This window comes from Gracilinanus agilis, chromosome 1 (assembly GCF_016433145.1).
Source record: "Gracilinanus agilis isolate LMUSP501 chromosome 1, AgileGrace, whole genome shotgun sequence".
NCBI classification, from domain to species: domain Eukaryota; kingdom Metazoa; phylum Chordata; class Mammalia; order Didelphimorphia; family Didelphidae; genus Gracilinanus; species Gracilinanus agilis.
Window position 1 is genome coordinate 639,444,207 of NC_058130.1, and position 16,171 is coordinate 639,460,377.

General features: G+C 33.6%; 1 protein-coding gene across 1 annotated transcript in view; it reads right to left on the bottom strand.

The window, feature by feature from the left end:
* RGS22 (regulator of G protein signaling 22) overlaps positions 1-16,171 on the bottom strand; it is a 182,953-nt gene that overhangs the window by 41,484 nt on the left and 125,298 nt on the right. The window contains exons 13-17 of the mRNA XM_044683939.1: positions 13,621-13,815; positions 7,626-7,718; positions 5,932-6,089; positions 4,460-4,622; positions 2,345-2,503 (exon numbers count right to left, since the gene is read on the bottom strand). Coding sequence (XP_044539874.1) covers positions 2,345-2,503; positions 4,460-4,622; positions 5,932-6,089; positions 7,626-7,718; positions 13,621-13,815 — 768 coding nt within the window. The remainder of the gene's footprint in view (positions 1-2,344; positions 2,504-4,459; positions 4,623-5,931; positions 6,090-7,625; positions 7,719-13,620; positions 13,816-16,171) is intronic.

Consider the following 16,171-nt stretch of genomic DNA (forward strand, 5'->3'; position numbering starts at 1 on the left):
AGAGAGGGGCTAATGCCCTCACTCCAGCTACTGGTGGAAGTTGCTGCTTTCTTTCATACAATGTCTTACTGTTTCATTTGGTTTTAGAAAGAAAATGGATAACTGAACAAATTTGCATGATGGCAACAAGTCTGATTTTTTCACATTCTTTAAAATGCAAAATTGGCACATCTCAAATGAGGTATCACATTGTGATTTTAATCTTTTTCAGAGTGATATTTATGTTAGCTCTGACTTCTTCAGGTTTCAAGATGCTATCTCTTTGTTTAACAAGACCTCCCAAACCCCGGTCTCCCCTTTAGGGAGAAGACACAGCAGTTTCTTTTTCTATGATCCTTCCTATACCTGATGATAGCATATTCACTTCTTAGGAATTTAAAAGGGACTTTTCATGAAAATTACACGAAAACATAAAATAGGGAGCAGAATAATAGAAAAGAAAGAGACAATATTTATTTAAATAGTGTTTTAAAGCTTACAAAGTGCTTTATATATGTTATCTTGTTTGAAGCTCACAACCCTGGGAGGAAGGTACTACAGGTCTTGTTTCTAGAGAGAGCATATGACTTGCCAATGGTTGCCACCAATAAGTATCAGAGGCAGGATTCAGACCCAGGACGTCTTGACCATCACTTTACTCAATATATCTGTGGCATGGCAGCATTCTTTCTGTGGTTGAAGATTCTCATCTTGTGTCTACAATTCTTGTAGATTCTTGTGAATAATTTTTCTTCACAAAGAATCTAGCAAATGTGCTGGAGATTTTTCTATGGTTCTTTTATACCCTGTGGATATCGGTACAGCCCTTAGAAGCTGTCATCCCTTACTAGTTACACGACAGAAGCATCTGCTCTTCTGGTAATTAAGGTCCTTAATGATTTTTATACCACTTTTAACATGTAAATCATAAGATCATCGATATAGAGGTAAAAGGCTCTTAGAAGCTATTTCCTTCTAATCCTCTCATTTTAAAGAAGGGAAACTGAGGCACAGCTGTCTGAGGTGAGGTTTCAACAAAGGTCTTCCTGATTTCAAGGACAGTCCTCCATCCACTATACTATGCTGCCTCTCATATGTAACAGACTTCAATTTTCTTATACTTATCATGCATTTTTCCCCTTTAATCACTTGTAATTTGATTCTTCCAAAGCTGTCATTTCTATACAGAATTCCTAGGAAAAAAAGCTTCTTTTTTTTAGTAGAGAATAGTGTAGTTAGATGCGTGTGTATTGTTAGTAGCAAACAGAAGCTGGATATCACTGAAAGCACTGTACAATTGACTAAACTTAATGCCCAATCTTCTCAGAGTCAGTTCTGGGCCCAGGTCACTGACCATCTGGAGTGTCATTCCAAGATAGATGTACAGTTGAATTAACTCAACAGATTTCCCATTCAATTATATGCCATAATTTGCATAACATTCATTGTCACATTTTTTTTCCTGATGTAAACGTCATGGCTGATTTCTTTAAAGTGACTAGAACTCATTTTGAAGGTCCTTACAGTGTTCTGGGTTTCAAAAATCACAGGAACATTTGGAGAACCTCATTGTTGACAAGGAATTCCTCTTTGATTGGAATTTTATGCAGGTCATTCTTGATAATTACAAACAACTCTACTAAACAGTTAACTCCTATTTAATGCCTCTCTTAATGTTACTACTCAACAGATTATTGAAGAAATCTAACATTGTGGTTGCAACTGTCATAGGATCTTGTGTGCACCTGGGCATAGTGCCTGGCACATAGTAGGTACTTAATCTTGTTGTCTTGACTTGCTGACTTAATAGGAAAAAAAAACCAAATAGACAGCGAGACCTTAAGTTCTATATACACTTCAGTCAATTGTGTGATTATGAAGATGTGGTCTGCTGTAGAAAACTCTACAAAAGTTTTCCCTATTCTTACATTTTCATTACACAAAAATTTTCTAGAGATGAGAAAATAGGTCTATGGGTGATATGAATAGATAAAAGAGGCATAAAGTGAGGGTAGGTGGTTGGAGGAATAATTTCTTCTCTGGATTATGAATTGAAATAGCCAGAAAGGAAACAGCATTACTTCCAACCCAAGCTATTTAGCACCGATTCCCTTTTTAACATCAAGCAGTTTTATGGCTCTGTAATTTCAAATTCTAATTTCTCTTCTCTACTTTATTTCCTTAATTTACTCAGAAGGCTAGTAGCATTTCCTGGTGATCTGGCTCCAAAATGTTTGGTCACTTCAGTAAATGGGATGGTCCTTTGAAGTTCCTACCAGTGAAAACTGAGTATGATGATATATATCATCTGGATGTAGTCATCATTGCACCAAAGATCAAAATGAGTTTCTGCCTCTTTTGTTACCTTTGTTTTTTGTCGTGATGCAAACTGTTCACTTGCTAGGAACAAGGGCAACCACATGTTTTCTAACCTCCTTCGGACACATTTTTGAATTTCCAGCAGAACAGATGATGCCAGCTGTTCATGAAGAATCATTCCCCAGCCACCAGCTAATTGCATTATCTTAAAAAAAAAAAAAGGAAACAGTAAGTTTTGCTGTGGTTAAAACTTTTTTTTCCCTACCTCATATAAAATTCAGTGAATGTTAATGTATTTTTATTACACTGCTAGGAGGTCTAGAAAAAGTGTGTCCTAATATTGGGAGGAGCTTCTGAGGAGGATTTACAGGATGCCCAGGGACAAGAAGAGCAGAGGCTGAGAGAGCTTAGGTGGTTTCAAAGGGTATTGGCATACACTGAGGAAGGTCTCAATAATGTAATCACATTTCCATCAAAGTAACTAGACCTACAGTACATCAGTTAAATGCTAAAGACTCATTTTCCATTTAGCTTTCAGCAAAACTTTTGATAGAACAATCTGACATTCTGTATGTGGATAAGATGCATAAAGCAGTAGAATAAATATTGAATTTAATAGAAATGGAAACATATGGGTTAGGTAAGAGATGCCAGACTAACCCTTCATGGTCTCTGATCTCAGAACTCACAATTATAGCCTAAGCCAGTTTAAAATGTAATTGGAAAATACTTAATAAAATAAATAAAAATACAATACAACATAGTTTGTGGTTTTCTAAGTCAATATGGTACCTGCTGTGATTTGTTTCTATTAAGAGTTTGACACTACTAGGTTGGAAGGTAGTATAGTTAGATAGACTTAAAACTATAGGAATAACAAACTAAATAAAGCAGTCACTAATTGATTAATGTCATCTTTGAAAAGAATTTTCTAGTAGTGTGCCCCATTCACAGTCCATGTTATTCAACAAGGGAAAACTTCTAAGGCACAAGGGAAATAACTCTACTGGGCAAATACTGCAGAATCCAAGCCATGATCCAAGATGATAAGTGAATTGTTCAGGGCCACAAAGCCAGTTGAAATCAGAGATGAGGCTTGAACTCCCACATATTTCTGGCTCTGAGGCCAGCTCTTTATTCACTAGGACATGTCGTTTTGTACATGTCTCATGTTAGAGACTATAATAAAATATCAAGATAATTTTGGTTAAATAAAATCAAAAAGGTTTTGAACATACGAATTTTCTAGGAGAAGAAATTTGGATTTGAGGAAGAAATAACACAGGTAGTAATAATTAAGTCATAATTTGAATTCTGTTCCTATGACTTTGAGTCTATCATTCTTGATACTGTTATGCTGCTTCTTAATCTAGAAAGTTATTAAGACTAAGTTCCTTTTGCAAAGTAGTCATATGATTGATTGATGTAATTTCCTATTTTTATGAGTAATGATTTGTTTTTCAATGTATAATCTTAGTTCTGTGTTTGGGAAATTTAGAAACCTATTTGCAAAGATGAACCTATGTGAACATGAGGTGTTCAGTAAAATATGCCAAGATAAACTATTCTTAAAGCCAAAAGATGCTAAATTCACTAGACTCTTGGAATATATATAAGAGAAACACAAGTTCTTATAAAAATGATAATACTGAGATTATTGAAAGAATGCAAACCAGGACAATACTTTCCAAAAGTATACTGAAATCAGAAGGATGTGTCACTGAGTATAGCTTCTGAAGGCAGAAAATTTGGGAAAAAAGGGTTTTCTGTGACATGGAATATCCTGGGAAATATTATATATTAGTGGAATTGAGGTCAAGCTTCCTAGTTGACTAAGTCAGTGTGTTCCTGTCCTTTGAAAAATGCAAGTTACCTAACAAGCCTTGGGCAAAATATGCCCCTGTCACTGTCTTAACTTGTATGAAATTTTACTTTCTCCTATAATGACAATAATACTTCTTTTAATAAGAACTTTTTCATAAAAAAAAGTTATGGAGGGAACTTAATTAATATGAAGTAAGAACCATAAGAAATAAAATATATCAGAATGTCTACCAGGCAAATAAGAAAAGTGAGCATATTATAGAAAATCTCTTAATCTTTGTGTCCAAATAGGAATAAAAAAGTTAGCTTGGATACTTCTATTTTGAAATACTGATACCTCATCTTGCTGTTCTTTTGTAGCTGGACTGGTAGGTCCAAAGAAGTATTTTTTGTTGAGGTATTTGTTTTTAATATCTGTAGATTTTGCTTCTCTTTGTTTTTTATTTTGGTGAAGTATTCTTCTGAACTGTTCGATGTCGATCCAGCACATGAGATCTATACTGTAAAAGAGACATATAAAACACAAGTAAATGTCTGAAAAAAGGCATTTAATTAAATGTTCATTACTTATTCTGTTTCTGCTGAACAAATTATTGTTTTGAAAGCATTCAGAAGATAGATGACCATGACTAATTAACATAATTTATGCTAATGATAAGGCCAAAAGTGTTTAATTTGATCACTGTGTGTTTACACACCATACTCTAGCTTCCTTTACCTTAAAATAGTTATTTATTTTGTAAATATATGACAATGACCAAGAGATCTAGCAGCTATAATACCATTATTTTGGAAAAAGATATCCCAAACACTCCTACTGGTAGTAGCTTGATAATAGCATCTTCATTTAAAATGTAATGATTAAAATCAACATAATGTAAAAATACTTGTTAGTTATCAACTTATTAGTAAATAAGCCCATTAATGATAAATTATCAATAAATGATATTTTTTTACTGGACCAAATAAATATAATACTAACAGATTAGATTTCAATGAAATAATGCATGTTACATTTGATCTGTGTGCTAGATTATGGGCAATTCCTCACTACAAAGCCAGGAAAATTCTACCACAACAAAGGAACAGCAGTTTGATCAAATATATGCAGCATAAGAATGAACATCAAGAACTATCACTGACTTTTAAGGTCAAACTATACTCAGAAGTCACCTTCTACTAAACTTTGAATGGATTCACCAACAAGTGACTATGGCTGAGTTTACATTAAGATATATTGAAAGTTCTCAATTCTTGTGTAAAATTTTAATATTTCTTTTTGTTATTTAGTTGTAGACACTAATATTGTATCACACATATGGAACATGCCTCATCATATGGAATATTAAGATAACTTTTATTCTTTAAGAAAAAATGTTGTATTATTGAAATGTTGGAACAGGTGTACTTTTGTGACCAAGTAACCCTTATCTTCCCAGAAATAGCAGAGCATAATAGAAGGGAAACTGAGAAAGGAGAGAAATACATTATTTTTTAAAAGTCAATGCCAAAATGACTTCATTATTGCATTCATATTTGCTCAAATCAGGAGATTTTAAACAATTAGTCTTTTTTTAAAAAATGTTAAACCCAAATCTGAAACCTAAAATGTATATAGAGGTATTTCTAATAATTATGTTTAATAGTTCTTGGGCATTTAGCATGATGTTTTGGATTCTGACGAAGGCAAAATTCAGTATCAAAGGATCCCTGAAATATATTAATTCAATCAGAAACAGATTAGAAAAGAATGCTGGGCCACTTTGCTTTGCAAGTTAAATAAATTTATAAATGGTAACCATTACATACCTAGCAGAATGAGCAGCAAGAAACTGGCGGAAATGTTCAAACTCCAACTTGTTGTTAATCAGATAATTAAAGTTAAGATGTCTAAATTCCTCAGGAACTTTATCCCAAAGTTGTGTTTGTTTGGGAACAAAAGTGTCTGGTAAATCAGAATCATCTTCCTAATGTAATACAACAAAGAGGTTTTTATAAAATAAATAGGAACATTTGCTATCAAAAAACATGCATTTTTACAAATCTCTATCTCAGAGCACAGATGTATTTTTCCTATTTTCACAGTTAATCAATGTGTCAGAAAAATAAGCAATTATTTAGTGCTTGGCATGTGTCAGGCCTGGTGCTAGGAGTTATGAATACAAATGCAAAAAATGAAATAATCTCTACTCTCAAAGATAATGGAAAAAGAGCCAAAAGTTAATTATTAGGGGTAGCCAGTACATTAGCTAGGCCTAGAGACTGGGAGGCCCTGGGTTCAAATGTGGACTCAGACTATGTGACCCTGGGTAAGTCTTAACCCTAACTGCCTAGCCCTTACAATGCATTCTTCTGCTTTGGAACTAGATACTTGACATCAATTCTAAGAAGACAGGTAATTTTTTTAAAAGGTAATTATTATCCCAGAGTAATTCAGTAAGCAATGCTAGACAAACTGAGTATTATCTTTTGAGATCAAACCAGATCACAGCAGAGAATTTCAAATAATTTGCAATTGTATAACCAGGAAAGTAGGAACAAAGAAGTTTTCTGGAAGTCTGCTACCCCTTGAACTCCTCCCACTACTTCACCTAAAGAAAAGTAATAACTTGAACATAAGATAAAAAAAAACACAAGTTTTAAACCCAGCTTTCCCTTAGTAGGGAGAATTTTAAGAATACTTTAAATTCATATTGTTGATTTGAAGCTTAACATAACATATGCTTTCATGACATTGTTAATAGTTTGATATAACATTTTCTAACACATTAATTAGCATAATTAATTAGAGGCAGCCAGGTAGTACAATGAATAGAGTGCTGGTCTTAGGAAGAACTGAGTTCAATTCTTTCTCAGCCTCAAGTTCTTCATCTGTCAAGTGGAAATTATAAAAGTACCTACACCTCACAGGGGTGTTATGAAGATAACGTAGGTAGCCCAGTTTTCAAACTTCATGAATATTAGCTGTTATTATGAATATATTAAATCCAGGGCTTATGTATTAAGATGGCTATTGTGAATTTTATAAAATACAATAATAAGTAACAAAATAATGAACAAAATAAAAATGACCAATTCAATAATTTTTGTTCAAATGGACATTGTTAATTCCTTGTCACTTTTTTTTGTTTATTGCTGCCAACAAAAATTCTTAACTCTTTCCTAAACTTCAAATAGTGGAAAATGTAGCTGCTCTAAAGACTGACCAACAGCATTAAAATGAAACCATTTCTAGATATAAATCTCAGCTTTTCCTCCCAGGGAAGAAAAGCTATAGAGAGATCCAGAATAAATCAGTCTATAATTTTTCTGCCATGGGATAAAATATGTCTGCAAAATGTTAACAGCTATCAATAGCCTTATGTCTGGGAAATCAAGAGTAGTGAATCAAAATTCATTGCTCTTGTTTTAGCAAAGCTTCCTTTCTCTTTTATTTGTATGCAAAGTGTTAATTCTATCTTCAAGAAAAAATGTCTGTTTATATAAGGAAGAATTTATCTTACTTCATCTTTCTTGAGAACAGTTTCTTTATGCATAGCCTGTAGTTGTCTAAAGTATAAGGAGTCCAGCTGTCGGTCTTGTTTCACTTGCTCCACCTAATTAAAAAAAAAGTTGTATGTCACCAATAGATCATATATTATATAGGGTGTTCCCAAAGTCATTATTTCAAAGATGAAAATGGCACATGAATACCAGCATTATCAGTTAATTCATTTCCTAATTCAAACTCTCACTGCCCAATGGGCCTCTGCCATACCCAGTAAAATCTTCCATAGTAACAAAGAAATATAGTTATTAGAAAAACAAACACTTCTAGCAAGCCTGATCCCATTCTTATTCTTCATCATGATGTCTTTAAGAGAAGCATCACTTCTTTTGAGCCGAAATCAGCGACTACATGATCCAATTTCTGTTTTTCAAATCAACATTCCAAATAAACAGAATTTTGTCTTTCAAATCAACATTCCAAAACTGAACTTCTTATCTTTTCCTCCAAACCTACCCCTTTTCTGAACTTCCCTATTCCCTACCTGTCATACGTACCAGTTTGCAATCTCAGTGTTTTCCTCCAGTCCTCATTCTCTCAGACTAATTAATGATTAATCAATCATTTGCTAAGTCTTGTCATTTCTACTTTTCCACAGCCTTTGTTTCCAGCCTCTTCTCACCCAGACACACTAACTTAAGGTTGGGCCTTCATTATCTCTTGCATAGACTTTCTATATTAAATTTTTTTCAGTAAATAAAAATCTGCATTTTCTCTTAACTGTCTCCCCTCCTCCATTCAAAACAAAACAAAACAAAACAAAACTCATAAATTTTCAGTTTTGTTGGCACATAATTGGTCTTTTTTTGAGAATTACTACTTATGACACTTTCCTTATTTCTTCTTCATTTGTTGCAAATTAACTTTTTCCATTTTGATGTTAACAATCTACTCTATCTTATTCTCTCTCATTTATTCATTTTATTGATACTTTTAAAGTATCTTAATTAGCTGGGTGGCACAGTAGGTAGAATATTGGATCTGGAATCAGGAAATTACAAGCTCAGATGCAATCTCAGTCACTTATTTGTGTGAAACTGGGCAAATCAATTTAACCTCTGTTTTCCTCAGTTTCATTATCTGAAAAATGAGGATAATAGCACCTATCTCCCAGAATTTTTGTAAGGATCAAATGAGTAATAATTGCAAAGCACTTCACATAGTTCCTGGCGCAAAGTAAGTGTTATATAAATACTATGCATTATTATTATTAATTTAACATTTTAGTAATTTGTTTTAGTTTATTCATCTTTGATTGTCAGAAGTACTACATATTTTCATTTGGGAGTTGTTTTGTTGAAGATACATGCCCAATCCATTAACCTCTTCTTTTGTTGATATAAATACTAAAGATAACAATTTTCCTCATAAATTTAGTATACTACCTTCTTGTTACCAGCTTATTCCATTAAATAAACTTTTCAATGCTTTGTTCTTCGACTTTATTCTTTAGGACTATTATGTAGACTCCACTTTTATTAAAAATTCTTTCTTAAAATTTTCCTTATAATGTTTATTGTCCTTTGTCTGGTAAGGATGTATTTAATATTTCGGCCTTTCTGTATTTTTTGGAGTTTTTTAAACCATAGAATGAAGCAAACTTTTACAAAAGAATTACACAAAACTGAAAAAAGTTCACATTCAATAATCAACAATCCTTAATTTCTTACTTTTTAAAAATAATCTAAAAAGGGTATGCTAAAGTCCAAGAATTTAGATTAATTTGAACTGTGATTGGCCTTTCCTTTAAGTACTTCTATAATATGACATGTTGAGTTTTGTTTGACCATTGTGGACTTTTCTGGGCAAAAAGAGTGGAGTGGTTTTCTTTTCTTTTTTTTTTTTCTTTTTATTTTAAACCCTTAACTTCTGTGTATTGGCTCCTAGGTGGAAGAGTGGTAAGGGTAGGCAATGGGGGTCAAGTGACCTCCCTAGGGTCACACAGCTGGGAAGTGTCTGAGGCCAGATTTGAACCTAGGACCTCCTGTCTCTAGGCCAGACTCTCAATCCACTGAGCTACCCAGCTTTCCCCTGGAGTGGTTTTCTGTTTCCTTCTCTAGCTCATTTTATAGATGAGGAAAGTGAGTCATATAGGCTTAAGAATCTTGTCCAGAGTCACATAGCTTTTAAAGTGTCTGGGGCCAAATTTGAACTCGGGTATTTCTGACTTCAGACTTGGCATTCTGTGCCATCTAGCCGCTTCTTAAATAGTCAATTAATCAAAGAACTTGGGTTAAGTAGGAAATGTCTTTGAATGCCATTTAAGAAAGTAAAATCATGTCAGAGAAGAGGTCTGTTCTAATTGGTTCTAAGATTTCTGTGTGCCTTGTGAGTCCTATATAAAAAAGTACTGCGTTAGAAGGAATGAGCAGCTTTTCAGGAAACTGGAGTGTGGAGCTTTCCAGCAGTACAGTGATGTAGAGGGGATGCTTGGAAAGAACGTGAGGCCTTCCCTTCTTCTCTAGGTCTCACTGCCTTCAATCTTCATGATCAGAAGAGGAATTTCCAAATTTGAAGGGTATTTGACTTCCATCTTTCCATAAATGTCCTAAATGGCATCCCTGAATCAGTCAAAAGGGTATCAACAGGAGACAAGGATAAATTGAATACAAATTCTCCATTCTTAATGGGAACTTCCCACAAATGGGACAAAAGGGCTTCTAGCACTGAGTTACTCCTTTGCCATGTGTAGTCTCTAAACTTAAGCCTGCCTTCTCTAAGCTTGAGCCTACCTTTTTCTGGACTCTGTATGTATGTCACAGAATCTTAAGGTGATGTTTTGTCTCAACAATTCTTAGTGTACCATCTTAGAAAATACTCCTTTCTAAAAGCTACTTAATTCTGATAATTAAGATAATTAAGATAAACCAGGGGGTTTATCTGGCTCCACCTCCCAACCGGCCAGTCTGGGCCCAGGATGTGCTCCAGGGGGCCCTTCAGCCCCTGCCCCATATTCCAGCGCCTTCCGCCTCCATCCTCCTCCTTCCGCACCTGTTTATGGCTCTCACAGCCAAAAAGGTTGCCAACCAAAAAGGTTGCTGACCATTGGACTAAACTATTTGTCCATTGATAATCTTAGGGGAAACACATTGGTGGCAGCTTAATTCAGTGACATTCCAGAATCACTCAATTCCTAAGGGGTAACCCTAGAATTCTGAAGGGAAGATGGAGCCAGCCTCATTCTAGGAACACAAGTCATCACTAATCTTTTCACCATTACAAAATTGTTTTGATGATTATTACATTGTATTATAGTTTTACATCTGATACCACTTTGGAGCCCTCCCCTTCCTTCCCAATTTTTTTGTTATTATTTCCCTTAAAATTCTTGACCTTCTGAATTTCCTTTTATTTTTTCTAGGCATTTAAAAAAAACCTTTGATGGTTTGATTGGTATAATACTGAATACATAAATTTATTTAAGTAGTATTGTCATTTTAATTATACTCATCATACTTGAGAGCAATTAATATTTCTACAATTATTTAGATCTGTCTTTATTTCCATAAAGTATTTTGTAGTTGTAATCATAATTACTGTACATGCCTAAGTAGGTATGTCTGTGTATGTCAAATATTTTACATAATCCAGTTATTTTAAATAGAATTTCTCTATTTCTTTCTTCTGTTTTGTTAATAGTTTGTAGAAATGCTGCTTATTTAAGTAGAATTTTTTTATATCTTGACACTTTACTGAAGTTATTGTATAAATTTTTAGATGACTGTCTTGGATTCTCTAAGTTAACCAAAAATATCATTTGCAAAAAAAAGCAGTCATTTTGTTTTCTCTTTACTTCTGCTTATTCTCTCGATTTCTTTTTCTTTTATGATAGCTATAGTTAGCATTTCTAGCATTATATCAAAAAGTATTGGAAATAATAAATACCTTGCTTTACTCCTGATAGTTCCAAAATGACATTTTAGTTTACTCCTTCCCTTCATATAATGGTGGCTTTTGGTTTAGATAGATACTACTTGCCACATTAAGAAAAAAAGTCCACTTATTCCTATTTTCTAGTATTCTATCTTGTCAAATGCCTTTTCTGCATCTATTGATAGAACGGTGTGATTTATGTCATTGTTCTACTTAACATGGTCTATTAATTTATAGTTTTCCTAATCTTGAACCAAGCCTGAATTCTTGGCATAAATCCAACCTGGTCACAGCATATGATCTTTCTGATATGTTGCTTTAGGCTCTTTACTTACAATTCATCTTTAAAATTAGCATTGATATTCATATTTGAGATACTGACCTACAGTTTTCTTCCTCTGTTTCCTTTGTTTCCCTGGTTTAGGTAGTAAGATAATATTTGTATCATAGAAAGAATCCCTTCATAGGATGACTTCTTTTCCTTTTTGTCCAAACACTTCATATAATGTTGGAATTTTTCTTTGAATGTTTGGTAGAATTCCCTTGTAAATCTATATTGGCACCAGGATTTTTTTTTATTTGAGAGTTTATTTATGGCCTTTTGATTTTATTTTTTCTGAGCTTGGACTATTTGACTTCCTATTTCTTGTTCCTGAGGCAATTCTTTTTCCACTGGGCAATGCTGCCTCAACAATACATCGTTATTTGAGAAACTTTTAGGTATTCATGGAAAAAAAATGTAAAAACAAGGAAGAGTTCCACTTGAACTGAAATCATGGCACTATCTGTTAACCCCTAAAAGAACATAATATATAAGGCACATTTATTAGTTTAATAGAAAACATTCATAAGCAGTTATGGTTCATAATTCAAAATAGATACAAAAAAGTACTGACTCCATTCATCAGAAATAATAAATTTAAATACTAAGACTCAAATAATCTTATGACAAAAGAGGTCAATCACTTAACTAACTAGCAATTATTATCTACTGACTAGCATTTATTGAGTGGGGCCTACTAAGTGTCAGGTACTGTGCTAAGCATGGAAGATACACAAAAGGGAAAAGACAGCTCCTGATATCAAGGAGTTCACATGTCTAAGGTGGGATTCTTGGTTCAGTTGTTTTTCAGTTATGCTTTTCAGTTAATCTGACTCTCCATGACCTCCATTTGGAGTTTTCTTGGTAAAGATGCTGGAGTGAGGAGGAACTGAATAAACAGGGTTAAGTGACTTGCCCAGGGTCACACAATAATCTCTTGAGGCTGGATTTGAACTCATGAAGTTGACTTTCTGACCCTAGGCCTGGCACTTTATCTGTTGTGCTACTTAGAAGCCACTGGTACCACAAAGCTAATGGGAGGAAACACGCAAACAGCTATATACAAATAAGATATATGCAGAATAAGCTGTAGTTAATCTCAGAGGGAAAGCAATATGATTAAGTAAAACATGTATCTAAGTCAAGAATTTTGACTAGATAAATTTTTCTGTGCTTTAAAATGGAAGCATGGCAATATAGGATCTCCTTTTCAAAGTACATGTGGAAAATGGATATTTTCCATGAATGTTGTATATATTATATAACTCATATAACATAAAACTAAGTGACATTAATCAATTAATCCAAATTGAGAATATTGCTTCAAAACAATAAATATAGACACCTTACATGTTTATAGGAAATCAAAACTCAGCTCTCTGCCTTCTGATGGTGTTTATGAAGAAAACAAAATAGCTCAGAATTAAATATTTTGTTGTGACAAGCTATATAATAACCAATGTAGAAACAAGGTTTTGCAGGGATAGAATTTGGTAAATATGTTTCTCTGCTATCACCAATTGTCATCCCCTCCCCAATTTTGTCTTATCTTGACTTTTGTCTCCCTAACTTCAGTCTTATCTTGACTTGAAGTCCCAGTACATATATAAAACAAAGGTACTATTGTTAAGAGACATGTTTCAGTTATTTTGCTACTGAGACGCTAACAACACTGCTTATTATCAATTTTGCAATAAACAAGTAAAAAGGAAATTCCTAAGACAGCCCAATCAAAAGTAAAGAGTTATCATAATACCTGTTCATAATTGTTTTGATCTAATTTCACCATTTCTACCCAGGGTTCAAGAAGGAGGAGAAGGATATATTCTTCTGCTGCATCAAACAGATCTTCAAATGGTGGGTCTATTTTCATATAAATCTCTTTTTTCTTCTTATGCTCTAATCCAATATCCAAGGGAGCCGAAGGAGCGATATACATGGCATAAAGATACTAAAGCAAAAGGGACAGAAACCATGATCTTAGCATCAATTCATTACAAATATGTTTTCCCAGACATTCTCCCCTCAAAAAAAAAATTAGGTGGTAAGAGCAAAGAATATTTCTTGAAAAAAATATTGTAAAACTATTTAGGGTTCCTTGATTCATTCATTAGTCTTTTATTTCTCTTATTTCTGCCTTTGCTACCAGTCACTGATCCTTGGCACAATAATTAATTTAGTGCTAGGAAGATTATCTGATTTGGATATTAAACTTTCTAAGCTTTCAAAAATTTCTCAGCATATACTCTATACTACCTTGATTGATGAGATTTTCATTTTTCCTTCTTTGCATTTTTTAACATATGTATTATGTCCAGTAATTTGAAATGATACATTGGAAGTAATGGGGAAAGGATGCAGTAAAGTTAAGGTAGATATACTAGAGCAGGCCTTTATTCTTCTAGTTCAGAGAACTTAAAGCCTACCTTATGGCCTCACAATAATTACAAAAGTTATTAGTAATTAATGAAAGATTACTACTATGAGATCTCCCTTGATTTCAGATATTTATATCTGATGACCAATGCTCTGAAAGTTAAGATGAGAAGATATGAAATATCCAACTTCCTGAATCTCTCGCTTGGTATTCTTGCTTTTAATATATGGTTGTCTCTTTTGATCTATGCTGCATTTAAGCAAACTTGGTCTATTATATATGTGGTATAAAATAGTTCTTATCATTTGATTATCAGGTTTTAACACATAGTACATTGTACTAATTACTTATATTTCTTTTTATCCACAGATTTAAGGCCTGTTAATCTCTATTAGGCAAATCTATTTCAAGTAATATGACAACTTATATTGACAATTAATATGTTAATTAATCAGTTGAAATTTAATATAACAATTTATACCAGGGAACTTGGAAATTCAAAAAGTGTGAAAGTGTAGATTTTGTTTTAAGTGATAGTTTTTTCTAAGTACTGGGAAACAATGTTTTTTTATTTTAATTTTTAAATATGAAACAATGTGTTTTATTAAGCATATCAGTTACTTTGAATAGAAGGAATAATTGGTGAAATTTATTTCAAAGGGAACAAAATTGTCCTATTTTGTTTTTTTATTTTAAAGAAGGAAAACTATACAGGCAGAGAAAGATGTGATACAATTTGAAAAATATGGTAGGGATATCTTTATTCTTAAGGAATCAAGGTAAACAGCAAAAAAAAGTTACTTAAGAAAACTCATGATTAGATCATTCTATTCTTTTTTTGAATATTTTCCAAAGATTATGTAAAATCCTATGGCACAGGCCTAGAGACAGGAGGGTCCTGGGTTCAAATCTGGCCCAGCTGTGTGACCCTGGGCAAGTCACTTAACCCACATTGCTTAGTCCTTACTACTCTTCTGCCTTAGAACCAATATACAGTATTGATTCCAAGACAGAAGGTAAGGTTTTTTAGAAAAAAAAATCCTACAGTACAGATTCTACTAAGGTGAGCTTCAACACATCAATAAATGAACAAATATTTATTAAACATCTACTTTGGACAATGCTACCTAACAGGGATAAAATAGTCCCTGTTAACAAGGAGCATATTCTATTAAAGAGAAACTAATGTAAAAATATAAAGGCAACACACACACACACACACACACAAAGTAAACACAAGTTAATTTATCTCCCTTCCCAACTCTCAAACTTCCTATGTATTGTCAAGTGTACCACACCACGCTCTCAGTCTCCTAGGCCTGCAATCAGTCTTGGTGTTGTCCTTGACTCTTCACTCTCTCTCATCCTTTTCACCCCATCATTCCCTTAATTTTACCTTTGTAACATCTCTCAGTTCTACTCTCTTCTCTCTTCTGATACTGTCACTACTTTATTTCTGGCATTCATAGCCCCAGCCTTCCCCCACACTCCACATACCCTCTTCCAGACTTCTAATACCCCCAATTATGAACTCTTCCATTCAGTGACACTGGCCATCTTGATATTTCTCAACTAAGACATTCTGTCTCTTCATTTTGGGCATTTTCTCTGGCTGGCCCTCATGCTTGGAATGCTCTCCCCTCTTGGTTTACTTCAAGTAGCAGTCAAAAATCTCACCTTCTATAGGAAACTATTCCCAATCTTTCTTAATACTAGTGCTTTTTCTCTGTTGATCTTTTTCTATTTATCCTGTCTATTGCTTGTTTGTACATGGTTGTTTATATGTTGTTTCCCTCATTAGATTGTGAGTTCCCTATGGGTAGAGACTGCCTTTTGTTGTTCTCTGCATCCTCAGTATTTATTATTTAATATCAGTATTAATATTTATTGATTGTCTTTTTGTTCTGTATAAACTTTGAGGCTGGATGAC